The 27627-nt window shown below is 46.4% G+C and overlaps 1 protein-coding gene across 6 annotated transcripts in view; it reads right to left on the bottom strand.

Moving 5' to 3' along the window:
- The window catches only part of RNF157 (ring finger protein 157), a 121561-nt gene that overhangs the window by 8177 nt on the left and 85757 nt on the right, over positions 1-27627 (bottom strand). For 2 of the 6 annotated variants that reach the window (XM_030208208.1, XM_030208209.1), the window contains exons 15-18: positions 22146-22348; positions 20668-20733; positions 19929-19977; positions 17051-17155 (exon numbers count right to left, since the gene is read on the bottom strand). In XM_030208208.1, coding sequence (XP_030064068.1) covers positions 17051-17155; positions 19929-19977; positions 20668-20733; positions 22146-22348 — 423 coding nt within the window. The remainder of the gene's footprint in view (positions 1-17050; positions 17156-19928; positions 19978-20667; positions 20734-22145; positions 22349-27627) is intronic. The other 4 variants (XM_030208210.1, XM_030208211.1, XM_030208212.1 and 1 more) reach the window with 3 other exon arrangements.

The following is a 27627-nucleotide window of genomic DNA, read 5'->3' as shown; positions in this document are numbered from 1 at the left end:
AAATCCATCTAGATAGCCATATACTACCCACAGAGTATTAGCAAAAGGACAGAGGAAGGGCAGCACAAAGGTGGCTGCAACATTATCTGGACAGCAGTGACATTCAGCCATTGTGCAGATAAGTTGTACGAGGCCTAAACTAACTGTACAACACTGGCATAGTGTGACTGCATAATATGTATACATTTAAATACCACTGCTGAATAGTGACCTATAGTAATTAGAGAACAATTAAAAATCACTTTTTAAAATTCATTTTTTTCCACAGCAGTAGTGCTCAGTCTCAGTAAACTACCTTCACCTGGGGCCCTAGCAGGCTTTTTTTTTTTTTTTTAATGACTGTGCCTATAGCAGGAGATACAAAATACTAGCAGACCCAACAACTTAACCAAAAGTAAGTTACAAATCTGTAGCTGTTATTGTGATTTTCCAAACTGTCCCAAAACACACAAAAATATAAAGCTGTGATGAATCAGAACAAGAAAAAAAAAAGAAAAAGCTTTAACAGGCTAAGGGCCCTGTTTACTAAGGTGCATTAGTGTTTTTAGCACGCCTACACTTAGCACGTGCGCTAACCATGTAGGCGCCTATAGGGATATTGTAGGCATGTACGTGGTTAACATGCATTAAAAATGTTAACGTGCCTATAAGCTGCTTAGTAAACAGGGCCCTAAGTGCTAACAGTGCAGTGGGTGGTCTCCACCCCCTTCATTCTAGTGGTTGGAACTGGGTGGAACTGGGAACAAGTAGGAGCTCAGGCTTCATCAGATCAATCCTTACAAATCTCACAGGCAACCCAGGTGCACAGTTCATATCACTTAGCTGTCATTGAATGACAGATGCTACCAGCGCTCCTAATTATACAAAAAACAGTGAACGCCATACACACAAAATGGAAAAGACCTGTATCAACTTCTTATTCTAGGCTTTGTAAAAGCAAAAAGTCCCTTTCTGCTGTTTCAAGTCCTCTTCTTGTTAAGTTCCTTAGCTGAACTTTTCCTGGTGCTATGTGCTTGAAGGGGCGATCCTATGCATGTTGGTAATAGATCTGATCCACCTGGACCGTTTTCACCCCCTCTCCAGGTGGTGATCAGAAGGCCAAATTATAAAAGGGTTGCACCTATGTTGTTTATTTAAAAAGGCCCATTACAGAATTCAGCCTAAAGTGCATTTGTCCTATTGGAGCTGGATTTCAACAGCTTTGAAAAATTAAAATTACAGGCTCTGGTTGGCCTGCTGTTGTAATCTGGAAACTTTTGACAAAATCACACCTGTTGCTGCATTGTCAGTTTCCTCACCAGTGGAATAAATGTTTGATACATGCAGTGTTGCAGCAGAATGGAGTGAGAATGATATGAGAACAATAGCATCACACAGGTCTGCCCAATAGCCTCCACTGAGATTACAGGACAAGCTAATGCAGCACAGAAAGGGGGAAATGCAGGACACAAGCAGGTCCCCTTGTGGCAGGAAATGAGTATTATTTCAGATTCGGTGGAAAAAGTTACAGGTTGCCGCCGTTCTGTCTATAAACCTCCTTAATGTTCACAAGTTCACCTCAATGTCTAATCTGAAGCAAGTCATGGACTACATCTTCTGTCTTTCTTTGAATGTGTTCATTTTACATCAGGACAAAAATGGCTATTGTTCAGAGCGAAATTGATGGGGAAAGGAAAGGTTCCTGCTTTCATGCTGCTGTTCTTTCTCCATCAATTTGATGTGTGCAGGAAACTCAATTAGAATTTTATAGAGCTCACCCTTGTTCACAAATCTGCTTCACATATGTGCTATGTGAATACCTTTTGTGACCCGAGGCAGACGCCCTTGGGCGTCAAAAAATGGACCATGTCGGGTCCCTTGAACAATCAATAAAGTATTTTCATCCACATTATCTCCCGAGTTGGTCTAGTCTGTGGTCAGCCTCTACTCCTTGTGTACTGAGTCGATTCATCGTAGAGGTTTCTCCTGTTCTATTTTTCCTTTAGCAGAGGGCTGCCAACTGCAAGCTCTGACAATCCCCAGTAGGCTTCATCAATTCTCATTCACACAACCAAACATGAAGGCCACTTCCCAATGGAGAAGGGTAAAATACTGCTGACACCAATTCCTAAAGACAGCAAGAAAGACGCTGAAGATATCTCAAAACTATAGATCAGTAGAATCCATACCACTAATGACCAAAATAATGGAAGGCATAGTGGTCAACTAGCTAAGCGACTTCATCAACAAATTCTCATTATTACACAAGTCTCAATCAGGATTCAGGTCTCAAAACAGTACAGAAATAATGTTGATTATACTCTTGGCTAAATTCAAACAAGAAATCTCAATAGATAAAAACATCCTATTACTTCAGATTGACATGTCCAGTGCATTCGTGAAGGTCGACCACCAAATCCTATAAATAATACTCGACACATCTGAAATTGGAGGAAGAGTATTTGAATGGTTCAAAGGTTTTCTGACCACCAGATCCTATCAATTAAAATCAAACTCAGATCTCCCCCCACCACGGAAAGCAGAGTGCAGAATCCCACAGGGTTCACCACTCTCACCAATACTATTTAACCTAATACTAGTCCCCAGCACAAAGTCCTTTATCCAATCATAGCTTCAACCCCTTCATCAATGACATAGCAATCTATATTCCTTTGAAAACTGACAACCGAAATCACCTCCAGAATCAAACGGCATAAATATAATGGAATAAGTACATAAGTACATAAGTACATAAGTAGTGCCATACTGGGAAAGACCAAAGGTCCATCTAGCCCAGCATCCTGTCACCGACAGTGGCCAATCCAGGTCAAGGGCACCTGGCACGCTCCCCAAACGTAAAAACATTCCAGACAAGTTATACCTAAAAATGAGGAATTTTTCCAGTCCATTTAATAGCGGTCTATGGACTTGTCCTTTAGGAATCTATCTAACCCCTTTTTAAACTCCGTCAAGCTAACCGCCCGTACCACGTTCTCCGGCAATGAATTCCAGAGTCTAATTACACGTTGGGTGAAGAAAAATTTTCTCCGATTCGTTTTAAATTTACCACACTGTAGCTTCAACTCATGCCCTCTAGTCCTAGTATTTTTGGACAGCGTGAACAGTCGCTTCACATCCACCCGATCCATTCCACTCATTATTTTATACACTTCTATCATATCTCCCCTCAGCCGTCTCTTCTCCAAGCTGAAAAGCCCTAGCCTTCTCAGCCTCTCTTCATAGGAAAGTCGTCCCATCCCCACTATCATTTTCGTCGCCCTTCGCTGTACCTTTTCCAATTCTACTATATCTTTTTTGAGATACGGAGACCAGTACTGAACACAATACTCCAGCTGCGGTCGCACCATGGAGCGATACAACGGCATTATAACATCCGCACACCTGGACTCCATACCCTTCCTAATAACACCCAACATTCTATTCGCTTTCCTAGCCGCAGCAGCACACTGAGCAGAAGGTTTCAGCGTATCATCGACGACGACACCCAGATCCCTTTCTTGATCCGTAACTCCTAACGCGGAACCTTGCAAGACGTAGCTATAATTCGGGTTCCTCTTACCCACATGCATCACTTTGCACTTGTCAACATTGAACTTCATCTGCCACTTGCACGCCCATTCTCCCAGTCTCGCAAGGTCCTCCTGTAATCGTTCACATTCCTCCTGCGACTTGACGACCCTGAATAATTTTGTGTCATCGGCGAATTTAATTACCTCACTAGTTATTCCCATCTCTAGGTCATTTATAAATACATTAAAAAGCAACGGACCCAGCACAGACCCCTGCGGGACCCCACTAACTACCCTCCTCCACTGAGAATACTGGCCACGCAATCCTACTCTCTGCTTCCTATCTTTCAACCAGTTCTTAATCCATAATAATACCCTACCTCCGATTCCATGACTCTGCAATTTCTTCAGGAGTCTTTCGTGCGGCACTTTGTCAAACGCCTTCTGAAAATCCAGATATACAATATCAACCGGCTCCCCATTGTCCACATGTTTGCTTACCCCCTCAAAAAAATGCATTAGATTGGTGAGGCAAGACTTCCCTTCACTAAATCCGTGCTGACTTTGTCTCATCAGTCCATGTTTTTGTATATGCTCTGCAATTTTATTCTTAATAATAGCCTCCACCATCTTGCCCGGCACCGACGTCAGACTCACCGGTCTATAATTTCCCGGATCTCCTCTGGAACCTTTCTTAAAAATCGGAGTAACATTGGCTACCCTCCAGTCTTCCGGTATTACACTCGATTTTAGGGACAGATTGCATATTTCTAACAGTAGCTCCGCAAGTTCATTTTTTAGTTCTATTAATACTCTGGGATGAATACCATCAGGTCCCGGTGATTTACTACTCTTCAGCTTGCTGAACTGACCCATTACATCCTCCAAGGTTACAGAGAATTTGTTTAGTTTCTCTGACTCCCCCGCTTCAAATATTCTTTCCGGCACCGGTGTCCCCCCCAAATCCTCCTCGGTGAAGACCGAAGCAAAGAATTCATTTAATTTCTCCGCTACGGCTTTGTCCTCCTTGATCGCCCCTTTAACACCATTTTCGTCCAGCGGCCCAACCGACTCTTTGGCCGGTTTCCTGCTTTTAATGTATCTAAAAAAGTTTTTACTATGTATTTTTGCTTCCAACGCTAATTTCTTCTCAAAGTCCTTTTTTGCCCTCCTTATCTCCGCTTTGCATTTGGCTTGGCATTCCTTATGATCTATCCTGTTACTTTCAGTTGGTTCTCTTCTCCACTTTCTGAAGGATTGTTTTTTGGCTCTAATGATTTCCTTTATCTTACTGTTTAGCCACGCCGGCTGACGTTTAGTCTTTTTTCCCTTTTTTCTAATACGTGGAATATATTTGTCCTGAACCTCCAGGATGGTGTTTTTAAACAGCATCCACGCCTGATGCAAGTTTTTTACTCTGCGAGCTGCTCCTTTCAGTCTTTTTTTCACCATTTTTCTCATTTTGTCGTAATCACCTTTTCTATAGTTAAACGCTAGCGTACTTGATTTCCTAGTTTCACTTCCTTCAATGCCAATATCAAAACCGATCATATTATGATCACTGTTATCAAGCGGCCCTCGTATCGTTACCCCCTGCACTAGATCATGAGCACCACTAAGGACTAAGTCTAGTATTTTTCCTTCTCTTGTCGGCTCCTGAACTAGCTGTTCCATGAAGCTGTCCTTGATTTCATCAAGAAATCTTATGTCCCTTGCGTGTACAGATGTTACATTAACCCAGTCTATATGCGGGTAATTGAAATCCCCCATTATTATTGTGTTGCCCAGTTTGTTTGCGTCCCTGATTTCCTTTAACATTTCCGCATCCGTCTGTTCGTCCTGGCCAGGCGGACGGTAGTACACTCCTATCACTATCCTTTTCCCCTTTGCACATGGAATTTCAATCCACAGTGATTCCAAGGAGTGTTTTGCTTCCTGCAGAATTTTCAATCTATTTGATTCAAGGCTCTCGTTAATATACAATGCTACCCCTCCACCAATCCGATTCACCCTATCACTACGATATAATTTGTACCCCGGTATGACAGTGTCCCACTGGTTATCCTCCTTCCACCAGGTCTCAGAGATGCCTATTATATCTAATTTTTCATTTAGTGCAATATATTCTAACTCCCCCATCTTATTTCTTAGGCTCCTGGCATTCGCATATAGACATTTCAAACTATGTTTGTTGTTCCTAAGTACATCATGCTTAGTACTTGACAGTATTAATTGGCAATCTTTTGTCTGATTTTTATTGTTATTTAAAGATACCCGATCTACTACAATCTCTTTTGCAACCTCACTATCAGGATACTCTATCTTCCCTGTTATGGTGATATCTTTGAAAGATACCTTATCCCGAACCATGCTCTTTTGAGCGACTGTCGGCCTTCCCCCCATTTCTAGTTTAAAAGCTGCTCTATCTCCTTCTTAAACGCCGATGCCAGCAGCCTGGTCCCACTCTGGTTAAGATGGAGCCCATCCTTTCGGAATAGGCTCCCCCTTCCCCAGAATGTTGCCCAGTTCCTAACAAATCTAAAGCCCTCCTCCCTGCACCATCGTCTCATCCACGCATTGAGACTCTGGAGCTCTGCCTGTCTCTTGGGCCCTGCGCGTGGCACAGGTAGCATTTCAGAAAATGCTACCCTGGAGGATCTGGATTTCAGCTTTCTACCTAAGAGCCTAAATTTTGCTTCCAGAACCTCTCTCCCACATTTTCCTATGTCATTGGTACCCACATGTACCAAGACAGCGGACTCCTCCCCAGCACTATCTAGAATCCTATCTAGGTGACACGTGAGGTCCGCCACCTTCGCACCAGGCAGGCAAGTCACCAGGCGATCCTCACGTCCACCAGCCACCCAGCTATCTATATGCCTAATGATCGAATCACCAAGTACAACAGCTGTCCTAACCTTTCCCTCCCGGGCAACATTTGGAGATATATCCTCGGTGCGAAAGGATAATACATCCCCTGGCATTAGCCTTCAAATAAACTGAAGAGAGGAAAAAAAACACCCTGCTTAATATTATCATCTCCTAACACCGAACGCTATACCAACATCAACGCCATGGGATCATCACTTTCAATAGTAGAACAACCTAAAAATACTAGGAATCACAATAGATCGCAACCTCAATAACAAGGCAGCGAACACCACAAAGAAAATGTTCCACTCAACGTGGAAACTGAAACATATAAAATACTACTTTCCAAGAGACGTGTTTTGCATCCTTCTCCAAACCATGGTTCTTGCCCACGCCAACTACTGCAATGGAATTTACGCTGGATGCAAGGACCAAATCCTAAAGAAATTAGGAATGGCACAAAATACAGCAGCTAGACTCATGTTTGGAAAAAAAATGATTCAACAGCACTAGACCTTTACTCCAAAAACACCACTGGGTATCCATCAAAGCATGCATATCCTTCAAAATCTGCTCTTTGACCTACTGAATAATCTTTGGCCTCTCACCGGGTTACATGACCAGACTAATAGACCTTCCAATTTGGAATGCAACCAAAAGCGTGAGGTCATACCTCACCCTCTACTTCCCTAGATGACAGGGCCTAAAATACAAATCCACACACACCACCAACTTCTCTCATATATATTCACCATACTATGGAACACTCTACCAAAAAAATATAAAAGTTGTGGACAACTATCCATCCTTTCAAAAGCAACTGAAAGCCCACCTATTCAGACAATTCAACGTAGACATGAAGATCACAGATATACACTTCATCATCACAAAAATGGACAGAACTGAACCAAGCCTGCGTCAATCTAGACGGCTCTAAGTCACATAAAACGTTCATTGTAATAACTGTAAACCACAAGGCAATCAGCTTATAATCCTCTCAGAACATTAATACTTACAACCTATTGTACTCTTGGATGACTGTAAGCCACATTGAACCTACCAGTAGGCAAGAAAATGTGGGGTATAAATTCAGAAATAAATAAATCAAAATAAATTGAGACCTATAACATCCTGAGTGGTGTGGAGAAAGTGGAGGTGAATCGATTTTTCATTTATTCAAAAAGTACAAAGACCAGGAGACACTCAATTAAATTGCATGGAAATACTTTTAAAACAAAACAGGAAGAAATATTTTTTCACTCAAAGAATAGTTAAGCTCTGGAACTCATTACCGGAGAATGTGGTAACAGCGGTTAGCGTATAAGGTTTGGATAAGTTTCTGGAGGAAAAGTCCATAGTCTGCTATTGAGAAAGACATGGGGAAGTCACTGCTTGCCCAGAGATTGGTAGCACGGAATGTTGTTACTGACTGGGTTTCTGCCAGGTACTTGTGACCTGGATTGGCCATAGCTGGAAGCAGGATACCGGGCTAGATGGACCACTGGTCTGACCCAGTATGGCTATTCTTATGTTGAATTTTGACAGAAGCACTTGAAAATTCTGAAATATGATAGTCTATCGTACCATCTGTTTGTTTAAATTTTAGGTATTAAAAGATTATATGTTTATATTGTTCCCCAGCTAGAAAGGGTATGATACATACCTGTAGCAGTTGTTCTCCGAGGACAGCAGGCTGATTGTTCTCACGACTGGGTGACGTCCGCGGCAGCCCCCACCAACCGGAAATAAGCTTCGCGGGACGGTCGACACGCAGGGCACGCCCACCGCGCATGCGCGGCCGTCTTCCCGCCCGTGCGCGACCGCTCCCGCCAGTTGAATGACTAGCAAAAAATATGAAATACACAACTCCAAAGGGGAGGAGGGAGGGAAGGTGAGAACAATCAGCCTGCTGTCCTCGGAGAACAACTGCTACAGGTATGTATCATACCCTTTCTCCGAGGACAAGCAGGCTGCTTGTTCTCACGACTGGGGTATCCCTAGCTCTCAGGCTCACTCAAAACAAGAACCCAGGTCAATTGAACCTCGCAACGGCGAGGAAACAACAGAAATTGACCTACGAAGAACAACTAACTGAGAGTGCAGCCTGACCAGAATAAATTCGGGTCCTGGAGGGTGGAGTTGGATTTACACCCCAAACAGATTCTGCAGCACCGACTGCCCGAACCGACTGTCGCGTCGGGTATCCTGCTGGAGGCAGTAATGTGATGTGAATGTGTGGACAGATGACCACGTCGCAGCCTTGCAAATCTCTTCAATAGTGGCTGACTTCAAGTGGGCCACTGACGCTGCCATGGCTCTAACACTATGAGCCGTGACATGACCCTCAAGAGTCAGCCCAGCCTGGGCGTAAGTGAAGGAAATGCAATCTGCTAGCCAATTGGAGATGGTGCGTTTCCCGACAGCGACCCCTAGCCTGTTAGGGTCGAAAGAAACAAACAATTGGGCGGACTGTCTGTGGGGCTGTGTCCGCTCCAAGTAGAAGGCCAATGCTCTCTTGCAGTCCAATGTGTGCAACTGACGTTCAGCAGGGCGGGTATGCGGCCTGGGGAAGAATGTTGGCAAGACAATTGACTGGTTAAGATGGAACTCCGACACCACCTTCGGCAGGAACTTTGGGTGGGTGCGGAGCACTACTCTGTTGTGATGAAATTTGGTATATGGAGCATGAGCTACTAGGGCTTGAAGCTCACTGACCCTACGAGCTGAAGTAACTGCCACCAAGAAAATGACCTTCCAGGTCAAGTACTTCAGATGGCAGGTATTCAGTGGCTCAAAAGGAGGTTTCATCAGCTGGGTGAGGACGACGTTGAGATCCCATGACACAACAGGAGGCTTGATAGGGGGCTTTGACAAAAGCAAGCCTCTCATGAATCGAACGACTAAAGGCTCTCCAGAGATGGCTTTTCCTTCCACACGATAATGGTAAGCACTAATCGCACTAAGGTGATTCCTTACTGAGTTGGTCTTGAGGCCAGACTCTGATAAGTGCAGAAGGTATTCAAGCAGGTTCTGTGCAGGGCAAGAACGAGGTTCTAGGGCCATGCTCTCACACCACACGACAAACCTCCTCCACTTGAAAAAGTAACTCTTTTTAGTGGAATCCTTCCTAGAGGCAAGCAAGACCCGGGAGACACCCTCAGACAGACCCAACGCAGTGAAGTCTACGCCCTCAACATCCAGGCCGTGAGAGCCAGAGACTGGAGGTTGGGGTGCAGCAACGCTCCGTCGTTCTGTGAAATGAGAGTCGGAAAACACTCCAATCTCCACGGTTCTTCGGAGGACAACTCCAGAAGAAGAGGGAACCAGATCTGGCGGGGCCAAAAGGGCGCGATCAGAATCATGGTGCCGCGGTCTTGCTTGAGCTTCAGTAAGGTCTTCCCCACCAAAGGTATGGGAGGATAAGCATACAGGAGGCCGGTCCCCCAATGGAGGAGAAAGGCATCCGACGCTAGCCTGCCGTGTGCCTGAAGTCTGGAACAGAACAGAGGCAGCTTGTGGTTGGTCTGAGAGGCGAAAAGGTCCACCGAGGGGGTGCCCCACGCTCGGAAGATCTTGCGTACCACTCTGGCATGGAGCGACCACTCGTGCGGTTGCATGACTCTGCTCAGTCTGTCGGCCAGACTGTTGTTTACGCCTGCCAGGTACGTGGCTTGGAGGAGCATGCCGAACCGACACGCCCAACGCCACATCCCGACGGCCTCCTGGCACAGGGGGCGAGATCCGGTGCCCCCCTGCTTGTTGACGTAATACATTGCAACCTGATTGTCTGTCCGAATTTGGATAATTTGACAGGACAGCCGATCTCTGAAAGCCTTCAGTGCGTTCCAGATCGCTCGGAGCTCCAGGAGGTTGATCTGCAGATCCTTTTCCTGGAGGGACCACAGACCCTGAGTGTGGAGCCCATCGACATGGGCTCCCCACCCCAGGCGAGATGCATCCGTCGTCAGCACTTTCGTGGGCTGCGGAATTTGGAATGGACGTCCCAGGGTCAAATTGGTCCGGATGGTCCACCAGAGCAGTGAAGTGCGGCAACTGGTGGAGAGGCGGATGACATCTTCTAGATTCCCGGTGGCTTGAAACCACTGGGAAGCTAGGGTCCATTGAGCAGATCTCATGTGAAGACGAGCCATGGGAGTCACATGAACTGTGGAGGCCATATGACCCAGAAGTCTCAACATCTGCCGAGCTGTGACCTGCTGAGACGCTCTGGTCTGCGAAGCCAGGGCCAAGAGATTGGTAGCCCTCGCTTCGGGAAGGTAGGCCTGAGCCGTCTGGGTATTCAGCAGCGCTCCTATGAATTCCAGAGACTGAGTAGGCTGGAGATGGGACTTTGGGTAATTTATCACAAACCCCAGCAGCTCCAGAAGTTGAATAGTGCACTGCATGGACCGGAGGGCTCCTGCCTCCGAGGTGCTCTTGACCAGCCAATCGTCGAGATATGGGAACACGTGCACTCCCAGCTTGCGTAGATACGCCGCCACCACCACGAGGCACTTTGTAAACACTCGTGGGGCAGAGGCGAGCCCAAAGGGCAGCACACAATACTGAAAGTGCCGTGCGCCCAGGCGGAATCTGAGATACTGTCTGTGAGCTGGCAGTATCGGGATGTGAGTGTATGCGTCCTTTAAATCCAGGGAACATAGCCAATCGTTTTTCTGAATCATTGGCAGAAGGGTGCCCAAGGAAAGCATCCTGAACTTTTCTTTGACCAGGAATTTGTTCAGGCCTCTCAGGTCTAGGATGGGACGCATCCCCCCTGTTTTCTTTTCCACAAGGAAGTACCTGGAATAGAATCCCTGCCCTTCCTGCCCGGGTGGTACGGGCTCGACCGCATTGGCGCTGAGAAGGGCGGAGAGTTCCTCTGCAAGTACCTGCTTGTGAAGGGAGCTGAAAGACTGAGCTCCCGAAGGACAATTTGGAGGCAGGGAGGCCAAATTCAGGGCGTATCCGCACCGCACTATTTGGAGAACCCACTGGTCGGAGGTTATGAGAGGCCACCTTTGGTGAAAAAATTTTAACCTCCCTCCGACCGGCAGATCGTCCGGTACGGACACTTGTAGGGCGGCTATGTTCCCGTGGATCCAGTCAAAAGCCCGTCCCCGGCTTTTGCTGTGGCGGCGCAGGGGGCTGCTTAGGCGCACGCTGTTGACGAGAACGAGCGCGCTGGGGCTGTCCCTGTGCCTGGCGAGGCCTTCGGGCCGGCTGGTTGTACCTACGCTTTGCAAAAGAATAGGGTGCAGCCTGCCGTGCCCGGGAAAAACGCCCACCCGTGGGGGCGGGTGCTGAAGGCGCCCGGTGGGAGAGCTTGTCGAGAGCGGTTTCCCGCTGATGCAGTTGGTCCACCAACTGCTCGACCTTCTCACCGAAAATGTTATCCCCCCGGCAAGGGACGTCAGCCAGTCTCTGCTGGGTGCGGTTGTCCAGGTCAGAGGCACGCAGCCATGAGAGCCTGCGCATCACTATACCTTGGGCCGCAGCACGAGATGCCACGTCACAGGTGTCAAAAATCCCCCTGGACAGGAACTTTCTGCACGCCTTCAGCTGCCTGACCACCTCCTGATAAGGCCTGGACTGCTCCGGCGGGAGCTTATCGACCAGGTCCGCCAGCTGTTGCACATTGGTCCGCATGTGGATGCTCATATAGAGCAGGTAAGATTGGATGCGGGTCACGAGCATGGAGGATTGGTAGGCCTTCCTCCCAAATGAGTCCAGAGTGCGAGACTCCCGCCCCGGGGGCGCCGAGGCGGTATCCCTCGAACTCCGTGCCCTCTTGAGAGCAGAATCCACGACCGCTGAGTCATGGGGCAACTGGGGCCGCATGAGCTCTGGGTCAGAGTGGATCCTGTACTGGGACTCTGCTTTCTTGGGAATGGTGGGATTAGTTAGTGGTCGCACCCAGTTCCGGAGCAGCGTCTCCTTCAGGACATTGTGCAGCGGTACCGTGGAGGACTCTCTAGGTGGTGATGGATAGTCGAGGACCTCGAGCATCTCGGCCCTCGGCTCTTCCACAGAGACCACGGGAAAGGGAATGCTTATAGACATATCCCGCACAAAGGAGGCAAAGGAGAGACTCTCAGGAGGTGAGAGCTTCCTCTCCGGTGACGGCATGGGGTCCGAGGGAAGGCCCGTAGACTCCTCTGAGGAGAAATATCTCGGGTCCTCCTCTTCCCCCCACGAGTCCTCATCCTCGGTATCGGACATTAGCTCATGTAGCTGCGTCCGGTACCGGGCCCGGCTCGACGTCGAGGCACCGAGGTCTCGGTGTCGTCGAGCGGTGGACTCCCGCGCCGGCGGGGACGGAGCTCCCTCCATCGACGTCGACGGGGACTCCACCTGCGTGGCTGTCGAGACCGGCACCGCAAGCGGCGGCGGTGTCGACTGCCCCGGCGCCGGGCTAGAGCTCGCCGGCGCCACAGTCATCGGCGCCGAGGGCGCAAGCACCCCCGGCGCCGGCACAGCCTGGCGCATCAGCCCTTCCAGGATCCCCGGAAGGATGGCTCTGAGGCACTCGTCCAGGCCCGCTGCCGGGAAAGGCGGTGGGGCCGGTAAGGGTGTCGGTGCCGGAAGCTGCTGGGGGCCAGGAGACGGCACCGAGGTGCCGGAACCCCGACGCGTCGGTACCTCCACCACCGACGGAGATCTCTCCTCTCTGCGATGACGCTTCGGCGTCGACTCCTCTTCAGGGTGCACCGAGGGCTCCCGGTGACGGCGCTTCTTGTCTTTTTTCCGGTGCACGTCACCGGTGCCGGAGGGCATGGAGGAGGAGGAGGTCGATCCCCCTCGGTCTCGGGGTACCGGGTCCGACAGGGTTCGGTCCCGTGGCTCACGAGTTGAGGGAGTGACCGGGGCCGACTGCCCACGCGGTCTCTCTACCCCACTCTCGCCGGCGGACCGGCGGGCCGACGGGACCTGTTCTCCTGGGGTCGCTGCCATCGGTGCCGATGTCTCGGGCATCGATACCGGTACCGAAGAACCGGTCTTCGATACCGATGCCGTCGAGGTCGACGTCGAGGGGCCGGCGCAAGTTCCAAAAAGACGGTCCCGCAGAACTTGCCTCGCAACCTGAGTCCGTTTCCGGAGACCGAGACACAAAACACACGACTTGAGATTGTGCTCCGGCCCGAGGCACTGGAGGCACCAAGCGTGGGTGTCGGTCTGCGAGATCGGCCGGCCGCAGCGACCACACTTTTTAAATCCACTCGGGACCTTCGAGGACATCGACGGAAAAATCGCGTCGGCGAAGTCAAAGTCGGCAATGGTGGCTAAAATCACACCACGAAAACTGAAACCGACCGAGCGGCCACTAGGCCGCAACGAGGCGTCCCCGCTAGAAAGCGAGGGAAAAGAAGGAGCGCGTGCTCCACACGCGCAAAATTCTTTTTTTTTTTTTTTTTTTTTTTTTAATAAAAAAGAAAGAAGAAGAAGAAGAGGCCGAACAGGCCAAAAGCGACGATCCGCGTAAACGCGGTCGAAAAAATCCGGCGGCTGAAACGAGAGAGAGGGGAAAACACAACTCTCTCAGTCGCGGAAAAAAAGTAACTGGCGGGAGCGGTCGCGCACGGGCGGGAAGACGGCCGCGCATGCGCGGTGGGCGTGCCCTGCGTGTCGACCGTCCCGCGAAGCTTATTTCCGGTTGGTGGGGGCTGCCGCGGACGTCACCCAGTCGTGAGAACAAGCAGCCTGCTTGTCCTCGGAGAATTTCAGATACTGCGAGTTATAAATGTTTTTTTTTTTTAAATACATAAACAGTGCCAAGGTGGTCTGTAAGACCATTTAAGGTAGTGCCACTGAATATTTGCATATAGGGCACTTTTTCATGTAGTAGAATGGGAAGTGTGTTGTCTACTTTGGAAGTGATGGTTTATTCGTATGCCAATGATATTCTTCTATTATGTGAAGCTTGGGGGAAAAAAGTCGTAGATTCTTTGTCCTTCTTAAAGGAGACTGTTATTAAAACTGATTTCTGGGCTAGGGCTAACTTTCTGAAATGGAACAGATTAAAGACCAAAGTTGTATGGTTTGGAGCATACGAGTCGCTGTTACTGAAGCATTTTGTACTGGAAACAGACAAGACATTTCATATTGAGGACCACTCTAAAGTACTGGAAGCTATAACAGACTCCAGTTTATCTTTTAAGTTACATGTGAAGGTTCTGTCTAAAAATATTTTTTTTCAGATTACAGCAACTAATAGCAATTCACTCTAAACTCTACCCTGACAATTTCAGAACACTGGCACAGCCAGGTTTTCTTCCATATTTGGATTATTGTAGCTAATTGTCTGGAAGTCTTATTAAAAAGCTGCTAAAAGTTACAATTTTTGCAGAACACAGCTACAAGATTGACTTATGGTTTGAGAAAGTATGAAAGAGTGTCTCCATTGGCTCCCTGTTAATTCAAGGTTACAATTCAAACTTGCTTGTATGATAAAAATCATTGTATAGAGAAAGTTCTAGTGGTCTAAGTATTTAGATTTTCTATCATCGTTTTCTTCAGCTAGGTCAGACCCACAGTTTGAAACTCAATTCTCCATCAAAGGTATTCAAAAGAAATCTATTTTGGAGTCATCCTTATATCAGGGTGTGAAGATCTGGAACAATTTATCTTCCAGCATTCAGAGAATACCATTGTATTATGCTTTCCGGGGGGAGGGGGCTCTAAAGACTTTTTTGGTTTACTGAGAAAGATATTTTAAAGGGATAATTAAGGAAACATTTTAAAATTATGTGTTTAACAGGTAGTTTTGTTCTGTAATTCTCCTTAACTGAAGGATATTTTGTTTGTGATCCACTTAGAATCTTGATTGAACTTAGCGGAATATAAGGACCATACAGTATAGCATATAGTACGTGGAAGGTGCTTTTGAGTATCTGGCCCTGTTCATTTTGAATACGGGCATGTCAGTCATCACACCATGGTGCATGACTACTTATCGGCATCTGAAAGCCACTCAGGTCTGTAGCCCAGCCAAGGAATCTCACTACAATGGCTGAGCTAAACTGGGAGACTATAACACACAGAATTCCCCAACAGGTAGTTGTAAATGAAGATTCATGGCACCAATGATGAGTCAGCTAGAAGTCCAAAAGGAGAAGGAAACTGCCTACCCATCTCCCACTCCCCCCACTCTTCAAAAAAAAAAAAAAAAAATTCCACTAACACACATATACACACACAAAAAGCAGCAAAACAGATTAGGGGATGAAAACAGACAGGACAGATAGGAATAAAGATTATGACCATGAAATAAGAAAGCCGACTTCATTACAAAATCTAGTTCTGCTGCTCTAAGGAACTATATTAAATGCCATTCAAGGGAGAGTTCTTAAATGGATCTCATTTCACAATTACACGACAGAGATAGTAAGGCCCTTTCCAACCATTTTCCTGTAAACTATGGTTGGTGTCAGAACCTAAAATGATCATACCCCTTCAGGTCACCTATGGTTTGCTACTCTCCAGCATTTTCCACACCTAAACTCTACATTTCGTTGGAGATGCTAATTTGTTCAGTACTTGAGCGTATCTGGAATAACTGGCAGGCATTCCTGTACAGCGATTCTTAATCTGGTCCTTAGTATGCATTAGGTAACTTTGCATACAACAGAAGTGCATGCAAATCTACCTCATGCATATTCACTGTGACTATCCCACAAACCAGACAGACCTGGGTGTGTTCTGAGGTCTGGGTTGAAAGCCACTGCAAATTTAGCAACATTTCTGAAAGCATCTCCAAGAGCCATTATGGAGTACGTTAGTGTAAAGAACATCCACTCCAGCAGTCTGCAGAAGTGAGTAATCTGTTCTCAATTCCAAATGCATAGTATGCTGTCTCACGGTTATGAATCCAACATCCACCTCCATTACGCCCTTTAGTTACAGCCATTTTGCACCAATTTCTATTGCAAGCCTATACCTAAAGTCTGACCAGTAAACCCCCAAACTGGTTCAATGCAAAGGCCTTATTTTTATAGCACAGGGGCAATAAGTCCTGGCAACTCCTCACTTCTCTCTCACCAACATCATATGCGCAAAGAGAACAGAAGACCCTTCTCTTCTACTGGCACTTGCTACACAGTGTATGTATGGGGGGGGGGGGGGGGGGGAGGTGACAACAGAGGTCCCCATGCTGCTCCCACATTTTAAGCTCAAGGAATGTGAAGAATAAGTAGGAACAGTAATCCTCTCCTACCAAGGCCCCATCACTTACAGCCATCCTCTGCCCACAGGTTGGGGGAGGGGTTGCATCTGTTTGTATATGACAACAAAAACAGAGCCAAATGCTACAACTGGAACAAAATTTCCATCTATTTTTGTTTTTAGGGGATGGAAGAGAAGGTAAGTACAGCAGTTTTAATTTTGGCTAAAGCCACTTATTCGGAATGAGGGGATACTGGGAAGGAGGGAAGTTAGGCATCACATTTAAACTGCCTGCTGTTACTCTGAACAAAGGATTCAGTTTGACCCCTTTTTCGTTATAGCATTGGCCTCTAGCTCTGAGCACACCACTGGGTCCAGTAGGTCCACTGGCCTAACTCTGAGATGGAGTCTGGTGGCACAGTGGGAGAGCAGGAACAGGGGAGAGGCGAGGTAAAGGGGTTTGGGAGAGGGCAAAGTTTCAAGTTCACGTTCAGCAGACTGCCACTCACCAGCTAAGGAGACCTGAGTGCTGAGTTTATTATCCAGTGCTTTGCCGGGACCGATGTCATTGTTATTACCACACTCCATACCTAGGAATTCACCTGTCCTCTGTCCTGTAATGGAGTTAATGCAGTTAGAGAGGCTTAGCTTTGGGCTTCACTATTCTTTTGTGTTGTATTACTTTACAATAACAAAGACAAATAAAAAAAAATCAAATACAGGCACACAAAACACAGAGTAGGTACAGAGTGTGAGCAATAAGAGAACTCTTAGATGCCAAGCTGTTTCTCCAATCCATCTGTATCTGGCGTGGAGGGGAAAAACGCAATTTGACAATTTGTGCTATGGAGGTCTACAAGAACAAAAGCTATTCTGATATTATGAAATAGAAATAGCAAGTGGGTCAGGCAGGGAAAGAATATCCAGGGAAGAAAATTTTGAGAATACTAAGGAGGATCATCAAAAACTCTAAACTAAAAAAAAATGAGAAAAAAATGGTTTCAACCATATGTCCCAGTGATTTGGGGTGAGGACAGGAGGTCGGATTTTTTCCAAAGAAAAATAAAACAGAGGTGAAATTCAGCAGGGAAAAAAAAAAACTGCACTGTATTCTACCAACAACATAGATGTTACAGGATGGGACACATTTTCATTGTTTAATGATGCCTGATCATATCAAAGTTTGACTTTCAAGCACACATACACACGTTACAATTACAGGGAAAGGAGGAGGGGAGGACAGTCGCCCTAATCTGTCCACACTTGCAGGTCTGATGCTGTTTTTTGGTTACCCTGAAAATCAGATCTGTGAGGGATTTTTGAGAACCAGCTCTCCTGGACAATCCTTTTCTGCTGGTGCTGCCTACTCAGAGCTACCACAACTGAGGAAAACTGACTTCTCTCATGAGCATATGATCGAAAGTCCCACACTATTCCAAACAGCGCTCTAAAAATAGTGCTGGAACAGCGTGGGGCTTTACCGCCCCTATGATCAGTGATAATAGAATGCAAATTTAAGCACACTTATTCTCTCTGATCGTAGGGTAGAAGTGTGGGAGGATTCCTCCCACACTTGTTTGACAGGTCTGGACTGTCAAAAGCCCAGAACTGTCAAACACAGGGGATGGAGGTCCATGGGACCACCAGACCCCAAAGTACTCCCCACCCCTAGCATCCCCTCAAATGTCAATGGTGGCTCAGTGGGCCGCGAGTCAATCCTCCCCACACACACCCCACCTGGTGGTAGAGCGGCCCTTCCCCTCCCCCCTACCTTGGTTGAAGGAGGAAGGTGGCCTCCCTCCTTTTCCGTCGGTGCTGCCTCGAAAATGGTGGTGCCCAGCCCCGCCCAGTGCATCCTGGGATGCGCTGGGTGGGGCTTCACACCATATAAGGGAGTTTCTTTCTTATATGGTGTGAAGCCCCTGCCCAGCGCATCTGTTTAAAAGATGAAGACAAAGGGGGGGGGGGGGGGGGAATAGGGGCAGGGGAACACACAGAAGACCTGGGGGGGGGGGGGGGAAGGAACACTCCAAAAGCTAAACCTCATTGGTTGTACATTGTTTCTATAATGTATTTCAGGATCTCTATTCAAATCAGTACCACAAAAAAAAAAAAAGAAATCATGACTGATAAGCTCATTTAGGTTAACCTGCATCACGCTGTAGTACCAGGTCTTAAATTTGTACTCTGGTAGTTTAAGTGTGTGTTTTGTATGTGAAAGAAGAGAGGATCTCACAGAGCTGAGCACCAACAGTGTTTAGCAGGAACACTGGAAAAGAGCATATCAAAAGAAACAGGACCAGGGGTCTCAGAGTGGATCAGCTCAACTTGCTTCCATGATCCAGCCTCTCTAGTGCTTTTCTTAAAGCATTTCAGGTGGTGCTAATGCATGGATGAACACAGAGACATTGCATTTCTAGCACAGTCAACCATTAATGACAGGGTTGTATCAAGGGGGTCTCTATATCTCAGGAAACAAAAGAGGAACTTTCACCTCCTTCGGGGTAAAAAAGGACAAAATTAAACCCTATAAAGATGGATTCTTGTATGCTTTACTCAGTAACCTGTGTAGCTGTGGAGTTCTATTGTCTGAATTTAGAAAAAATGCACTTGTTAAAAATTAAGCACACAAATGATCAACTGATAAAGCATCATCTTGTTTTTTTTTCTCACTTTACTGAATGGCGTCTATGAATATATCTTCACAGGACAAAATTCCACTCACTCAGTCTCCTAGCTTTAAGTTTTCATTTTGGAGACCTCAGTCATGGACAAGAGGGACAGCACCATAGTACTGACTACACCAGTGCTTAACTGTCTCCTGGAAACACACCTTGCCAGTGAGGTTTGCGGATCACCACAATGGATGTGCATTAAGCCAGATTTTCCACATGACGGGTCTTCACTGCATGCAAATTTATTGTGGCAATCCTGAAAAACCAACTGGCTAGGTACGCCTCTAAGAAATCACTGAGCACTGCCCTATACAATAAATTTTACATAAATTCTCTCCAACACAGTATCCCCTATCAGTGCTTCAATCCATTTTTGAGGGGTTAGAGGTGTGGGGTGGAAGTTCTAGAAGTTAACAGGTGCAATCAGTAATGTCTCATTCTGCGCTCCTCTGAAGCAGTCCGCAACACTCCAGATAATTCTGCATTAAATCTGGGAACACCCAGAAATTTCAGGGTCATTTCCAGCACTATAAAATGTTCTGTCCTACCTCCCCATATGAGTGCTCACTGTGTGCAGAATAAAGGTGATTTAGAACACTCCTCCCTGTAATCTGAAAGTCCCTAGTACCCAGCTGCCCTCACTGGCCCAGCAGCTGCCAGATCTTCAGGTAAAAGAACAGAATGAAAGGAATAAAAGTCACATATCTGTTACCATCTTCCTGGATAGGAGAGCCGCTCTCTTCCTCCACGACATCATTCCCCTGGGACACAGAAAACGTACAGTGTATTCCTGCAGCAAAGAGTTTCCCACACCAGCCCCTCTTCCTTCTTCCATTCTATCCACCCAGATCTGGTTTCCCTACCATGCTGTTCATTCACTGTCTAAAGCTCTTAGCCATTCCCTCTGCTCTCTCCTTCCTCCCTATTTCCCAACATTCCTGGCTCCCTTCTCTAACACATAGGGCAGGGGTTGTCCTGGGGGAGCTCCAGCCAGTCAGGTTTTCAGGATATCCACAATGAATATGCATGAGAAAGATATGAATATCAAGGAGGCAGTATATCCAAATCTCTCTCATGCATATTCATCATGGATATCCTGAAAACCTGATTGGTTGGTACTCTCCCAGGACAGGTTTGGGAATCCTTGAGGTAGGGTGTCTTACTTAAGAGTCTGCATTTGCTGTCTTTGCATGTGGACTACTTGAGTACCACCATCTTTATTTCAATTTATTTCTCACCTAACATAGTGCTCTAGGTGAGTCACTGCATAATATACATATGTAGACTCTACAAAGATATACAAAGCCCTTATACACTCCTCCTCCTGTGCTAGATCACCTTCATGCAATCACATATGAAACGTCCATTCCTCTGGCAAGGATGGTGCAAGGCGCAGGATATCCCCCTTCCCCAAGCCAAGGTTAGGGATCAACTGAAGAATGCAAATTTACCTCTGCATCCAGCTCCTCCGCTGTGACAGTGATGTAAGTTACATCTGGGGACTCCATGGGTGTCAACTGCAAACCGAGGAAGAGAGGTATAAGGAAAGGCAGAGATGTCACTTGTTGAAGTTCTCTCTACTGGGAGCAGCTGTCATTCCAGTCAAAGCCTTGCCTAAGCCACAGTCTCTGTTATCATTTGTATCTAGCTGTACTGGATGCAGTAACAACAACAGGGCTGAGGAAGCCCTCTCCAGAGGGATCAACTGTTTGTCATTCTCAGTAGGCCTCAGGAAAGCCCACAGCACAGTTATACACACAAACAAACAAACAAAAGACATGCCACTTGTGATTAAGCAAAAACAGAATGTGTCACACTGCAAGAAATACCAGGGCTTTTACTGCCAGGATTGGGGTGGTCAATCTCATTGCTGGGCATAGATTTTCTTTTGTCGTGGCCTTTTCTGTGTGGCTGAACCTAAAACCTCCAACAGGTGTCGGTGAACTGACTGGATAAACAAGCTATGCTGTTTTTTTTTTTTTTTTTTGGGGGGGGGGGGGGGGTTCCTTTAAAGAAAGTGGGTGGAAACAATGAAAAAAGCAAAAACTGGTTCATGCTATTAAGCACTGGGTGTTTAAACGACAAAAAAAAGTATATATATGGAAAAGGTACAGTGATAGGGTAAAGCTTTTACTATAGGAAACTGGAATCGTACTCAAAGAAAAGTGTTTTTAAAGCTGGATCTGGGAATATGAGACACTTCATTTATTCACAGATGATAACAGGGCTGCCAAAGAATTGTTCTGACAATGTTGGGATTCCCCAGCCTTGCTTTACCTTGTTGCTATCTCCCAAGTCTGCCTTCTAGCTATGGGTGCGCATAGGTAGAAGGAAGCTGAGACCGAAGATTGACAACCCCTTCATTAGATGAGAAAACAAAAGAAAGTCCAGCTGAACAGGACAAGAGGCTGATTTCATAGTGCCTTCTGTACCAACAGCACTCCTAAAGTGTTTTTCAGACATCTTTGTGTAGAATGGATTGCAGATATTAACTTTTTTAAGGGTGATGCATCTTTTTATATTTAATTAGCAAACAGAGAGCACTACCATCCAGTGCTGTGAATTGCTTTCAATATTCAGCCACATACTTTTCATTCTCTTCTGGAACACTGGACAGTACACAATGCCTGGAATATTTGCAGACTGCTCTCTAAATACAAGATGATGCAAGACTGCCCTGATACAGTAACTAGCACATTAAGAAGAGTAATTCAGTTTGATAGGTTATAAATAAATTTAACTACATTCTCTAGATCAAAGTGTGGCATGCAAAGTTAACACCACTGCAAGAGGGGGGGAAAAACCCTCAATGGGAAAATGTTGATTGCATTTGTGCACACCTTTCCATTCTCTTATTTTCAGTATAAAAGTACATACTGCACTGAAATTCTAAGAATGTTTCCTAGTAAGCTGTGGTTTATCTTTGTACCTCTCCCTCTTCTGAGGGTAGCCTGCTGGCGGCAGCAGCTGACGAGGAAAGGGCATCTCCCTCCTCCTCCTCGGTCCCTGCAGCAAGGTAAGAGCCTGACATGGAAGAGATTGTGTCCGTGCTGAGCTGCGAGTGTTGGCTTTGGGAGGAAGCCATGGACATGACCGATTGTGCCAGGCTGCTACTGCTGCTGCTGATAGGATCTGATGGAAGAACAGTGAACAATGATAGTAAAGAACACATTTAGGAAGTGCTTTCATGCAGCAAGTACATTTTCAGGAGTCCCAGCACCTTCTAACATATCATAAATGAATGGAGTCATCTGCTTTAGATTTAGTGTAACAGGAAACAAGTTATGTTTTGGCTGCACTGGGTAATTACTGCACATAGGAGAAGATTAGAGCCGCACATTGGGCTGAAGCAGGGATTCTGAATCCAGTTCTCAGAACACGCCTAGCCAGTTGGGTTTTCAGAATATCCACAATGAATATGCATGAGATAAATTTGTTATGCACTACCTCCATCATATACAAATCTTATTTCATGCATATTCATTACAGATGTCCTAAAAAAAATCTGACTGGTTAGGGTGTCCCAAAGACTAGGTTGAGAACCTCTGAACTGAAGGGATGAGGGATGAGATAGAGAAACAGGAGACAAGAGGATGAATGGAAGTGAAGGTAAGGGGAGGCCAAGCAGTGTGAAGGTAAGAGAGGATTAGAATCTCTCCCGTCACTTCTCTAATGCCCATTATTCCTCCCAACCCTCTCCCTCCCCCTTCAGCCAGCCTTCTATCTACCCCTCAGCATCTCTCAATTCTATCTCCCACCTGCAGTTGCAGGTCTTCTAAGATCAGCATGATGAACTGCAGGTGGCCAGAGTCCCAGTAGCTAAGAACCCTTCCACAGTGTGGCAGTAACAGCATGGCACAAACAGAAAGTAATGTATTCTCAAGCTGCACCTTCATTTCACTTAGAGGGTGACAAACCGGCAGTTTTGGTTGAAACCAAATCTGCAGCTCATTTTTGGCTGGAATCAGAACCATGGCCCCACCGCCGCAAGACTGCCTCCCTCCCTGAGAGAAAACCTATCCCCCCACCTTCCCAGGCCACATTCTAAAGGACCTGGTTGTCTAGTGGCTTCTTTGGGGCAGGAGCTTCTTTGCTCCTGCTTATGCTATTCCCAGTTCCAAAATAGCGGCCATGACCTCCAGTGGCAGTCTGCTGCGGAAAGCCATGACCACCATTTTGAACAAGGAACCACTGGAGGCAGGGGCAACACAGGATGCTCCTGCCCCAAAGAGGCCACCAAAACCCGCACCTGAATTTTGGGTCGGTTTTGGTGCAGAATCCGAAACTTAAACCAAAATTCGATTTTCACTGCATGCTTCTCCCTTCTTTTCCTCTATTGAAACTTCTCTCATGTCAGACAAGCATCCCAGGGCAGTCTAAGTTACTGTTGTGTGTCTCTCACATTGCTCCTCCAGCTGTGTGGGCCTGCAGAGTCACACTATGGACACCAGACTTGAGAGCTTTTGATATGATCACTAGAGGAGTCTAACCAACAAGGATAAGTCAGCTCCAGAGATTCTGATAAGTCACATCAAAGCCCAGTATCCTCGGACAGTGGCCAATCCAGGTCATTTGTAGTACCTGGCAGATCCCAAGGAATGGAGAAATTAGGTTTTACCTGCTAACTTTCTTTACTTTAGTCCCAAGACTAGTCCAGAACGTGTGGGATATTCTTGTCGACCAGAAGAGAGAGAGAAATAAAACGTTCTGTGTGCTTCACACCAGAAGTGCACTGTGCAGCATGAGGTCATCAGTATTTCAAATGACAAAGCAATAGACCACATAACCTCTCTCATGACTTGTGATATTGATAGTGCACATCCAAGCTCCAAGGGCACCACACAAGAGGAAAGTAGGGAAGGGACTTAAAGCTCCTCCAAGTATTCCATAACATTCTCTTCCCTGCTAAGAGGAAGCTCAGGTCTACCTTAACCAGTACTCACTGGTTAAGAATTCCTCTGGCATGTGCATCCCAGAACCTGCACGGAGAAACTTCAGATATAGCAGGGTCTGGTCTGATGTGACTAAAGGAAAGAAAAATTAGCAGACAAAACCTAAATTTCTTAAATTGATCCAAGACTGTAGTACTGAGATTAAAAAAAAAAAAAAAAAAGACACCAAAACTCCCGGTCAGAAAGACACATACGTCAGTAGCACTGCTTCCAGTGCAAAGCCAGTAGTTAAGTTCTCTCAGGGAAGAAGTCATAAATATTTGAGCAGTATCTGGCTGTGGTGTACCTGGTCACTGACTAGTGAGCAGCTATAAAAAGTGCTATTTCCTCATATACTCCCAACTGCCAAAGCAAAGAAGGGAGGAGGATAATGATGGGGAGGGGAAGAGACTCAGACTCCTCTGAGTATTCCCCATAATGTCTCTTAAATGTAATTAAAGTCCATTTGATATAACTTGGGATACCTCCGCTCCACCAGTTCTACAACTGGACCAGGAGCCTGCTTCAAACTGTCCAAGAGCTGCTGTATCTGCTGCCATCCACTGGAGTCACAGATATACTGATTACATCATGCTGCAAAGTGCCCTTATAGGGTGAAACACCAAAAAGTTTTTACTTCCATCTCCATGTGCTGGTCGAGGGACACACACTTTCAGGATCGGTCTGGTGAGGACGCTAAGGAAAGCTTCAATTCTTGCAGCTACCTCCAACAGAAGAGCAGTAGCTTTCAGAGGGCTCCTTAGTGAATAATTGTTTTAAGGATTTTTCCTTCAGGAACTTACCCAAACTCCTGTTAATTTGGGATTTATTAAATGCCTTTATGATATTCACCCAAAGCAGTAAACAACAGGTAAAGACATCCCTGGCAAAAAACTCCACAGCACGACTGTTCATTGGAGAAGGCATTTTTCCTTTATTCATTCAATGTGCTTTAAATCTGATACCTGTTAATTTTATGGAGTATCCCCTAGTTCTGATATGATTTAAAGTCTTAAGTAACAGTTCCTTAAACTTTCAACAGCAATGGTTAAAAAAAAAAAAAAATTAAATTATTTTCCCCAGCAAGTACTATGCCTAATGATGGCTAGAGTTGTTCAGGGGCCCTTTTACTAAGCCACATAGGCGTGCACGTGCATCCTACGCATGCCAATTTTGAGCTACCGCTTAACCCGGGCAGTAATTTCATTTTTTGTGTGTCCACTAAGTGCGCCAGAAAATTTCCAGCACGCGGCGCTAACTGACATTGTACGCACGTAGACCATTACAGCCTGGTTAATGCATGAGACCTTACCGCTAGGTTAATGGGTGGCGGTAAGGTCTCAGGCCCAAAATGGACATGTGCCAATTTTTATTTTGCCACATGTCCATTTTTGCCCCAACCCCCAAAAGACCTTTTTTGCAGGCATGCTGAAAAATGGACCTGCGCGCGTCCAATACATGCGTCCAATACAGCATAGGTCATTTTTTGGTGCACCTTAGTAAAAGGACCTCTCAGTTAAGAATTAAAGAAAAAAAAGGGAACAGTGACATCTAGAGGTAAACAAGGTAAAAATGCTGCCATTCATGCTCAGGACTGTTCATTTTTGCTTATTAGTAACTCAATAACAGGCTTTTAAAAAGTTGAAAATGGAGGTGAGAAGTAAATCTTTTCTCTGCTATCCACTCTAAATTTCACAGACTCATTTCTTGTACCTGAGGTGGTGTAATTTAGGCTTTATTACATTGAGCACCAACACAATTGAAAACGTTTATGAAGGCATACCAGACACCACTGGAAAAAGCTTTGTTTTTCTCAGAACGTTTTATCCTGCTGGGTAAACTAGAGTGGATACAAGCTGATAGTACCAATTTACAAAGCCTGCTTAAGCACTGAAAATTGTCCCCTTGATTTTAAACAAAAGCGTTTAGGTTCCTAAAATCAAGAATTTGGCTCCTAAACTTGCCACTCTATAAATTTGCTAGGGCTGCATACCTAAATTTATGTTCAATAGTTTTACTAAAACTTCTAAATGCTGAAGTCTAATACTTAAGTGGCAACAACGATGGATTTAGGCCAAGGAAAAAGGAATTTAAAAGCACAGATTTTCAGCACTGGGCACCTAAATTAGGCTCTTAAATTAAGAGAGGGTTCAAAATTTGTAGACAAAAAGTGGAACTGAGGAGTAGGTAGGCTGAATGGAGGCAGAGCAACAGGAAAAGAGGGGTTGCATTAGTGTGCAGAGTAACTGTTCCTTCCACCAGACTCTTCTTCCCTGCAGGTTGTCTGGAATGGAGGTGCTGTAGCAGATCACTCCTGCTGCTCTAAGTCTGAACTGTTCCCCCAAAATTAATGAAGGTCCCCCAAAACTTAAGCCCTGAATTTTGGGTAATGAATGAATTTTCAGTCTCCCATTGCTCTGTAATCATATTACAGATAACCTGGTGTATCAGAAAGGGCCTGGTCTCCGACTCCCCGCAACAGCATATTTATCTTCTGAGAGGTCTTATCCTTATATTCACTGGACAGGTTAAAGACACAGAAAACTTGCCAAATAAACTCCTGGAGCTCATCCCCCAGAAGTAAATCCCCAAACTAGTCCTGCCATGAATTTGGCTGAAAACAGGGGGGAAGGGGGGGGGGGGCAAATTTAGGAACTTTAGGTGGCTAAACAGCAGGAGCTCAGCTTTTTTGAGTATCAGCCTCCAGGTGTCCTTTACTGGGCCATTATGTTGAGATTGTAAAATGAGACATTTTCAGTACCTGACTTTGTAAAATGCTGGTGTGTTCAGCTGCTCTTAGTAGCTGACAGGCAGATGATCAAAAGCCCCGTGCTGTTCCAAACAGCGCTCTAAAAATAGCGCTGGAATAGCGCGGGGCTTTACCGCACCGACGATCAGAGATAATGCATGCAAATTTAAGCAGCGCAATTATCTCTGATCATCGGGTAGAAGTGTGGGCGAATTATGCCTGAGCATGCGCTCAGCACAATCCTCCCGCACTTGTTTGACAGGTCTGGGCTGTCAAAAGCCCAAACCTGTCAAACACCCGAAAGATCTGCCTCGTCCCCTGCCCCGAGGCCTGAGCAACAGGGGCTGGAGGTCCAGTGGACCTCCGGTCCCCCCCACGATCCCACCCCACCCCCAGGTTCAGGGAGGGCTGGAGATCCAGTGGGTCTCTAGCCCCCCAAACCCCCCCGAAATTGGTCCATAGTGGTCGCAGCAAAACTCCCTCCCACCCAGTGAGTGACCCCAACTCCCCCCCAGCGTTCTCCGAGCAGTCCCTGGTGGTCTAGTGTTAGGACAACCCCCTCCCGGCCCCCTTACCTTCAGTTGGAGGAGGGACGCAGCCTGCCTCCCTCCTCTTCTTTGGGCTGACGCTGCCGCCGCAAAACGGCGACGCCCAGCCTCGCCCAGTGCATCTTGGGATACGCTGGGAGCGATTCCCTTACATGGTCTGTAGCCCCGCCCAGCGCATCCCAA

The sequence above is a fragment of the Microcaecilia unicolor genome, chromosome 6 (genome assembly GCF_901765095.1).
Source record: "Microcaecilia unicolor chromosome 6, aMicUni1.1, whole genome shotgun sequence".
NCBI classification, from domain to species: domain Eukaryota; kingdom Metazoa; phylum Chordata; class Amphibia; order Gymnophiona; family Siphonopidae; genus Microcaecilia; species Microcaecilia unicolor.
The sequence above is the reverse complement of the archived record's forward strand: the minus strand, read 5'-3'. Positions and strand labels throughout refer to the sequence as shown.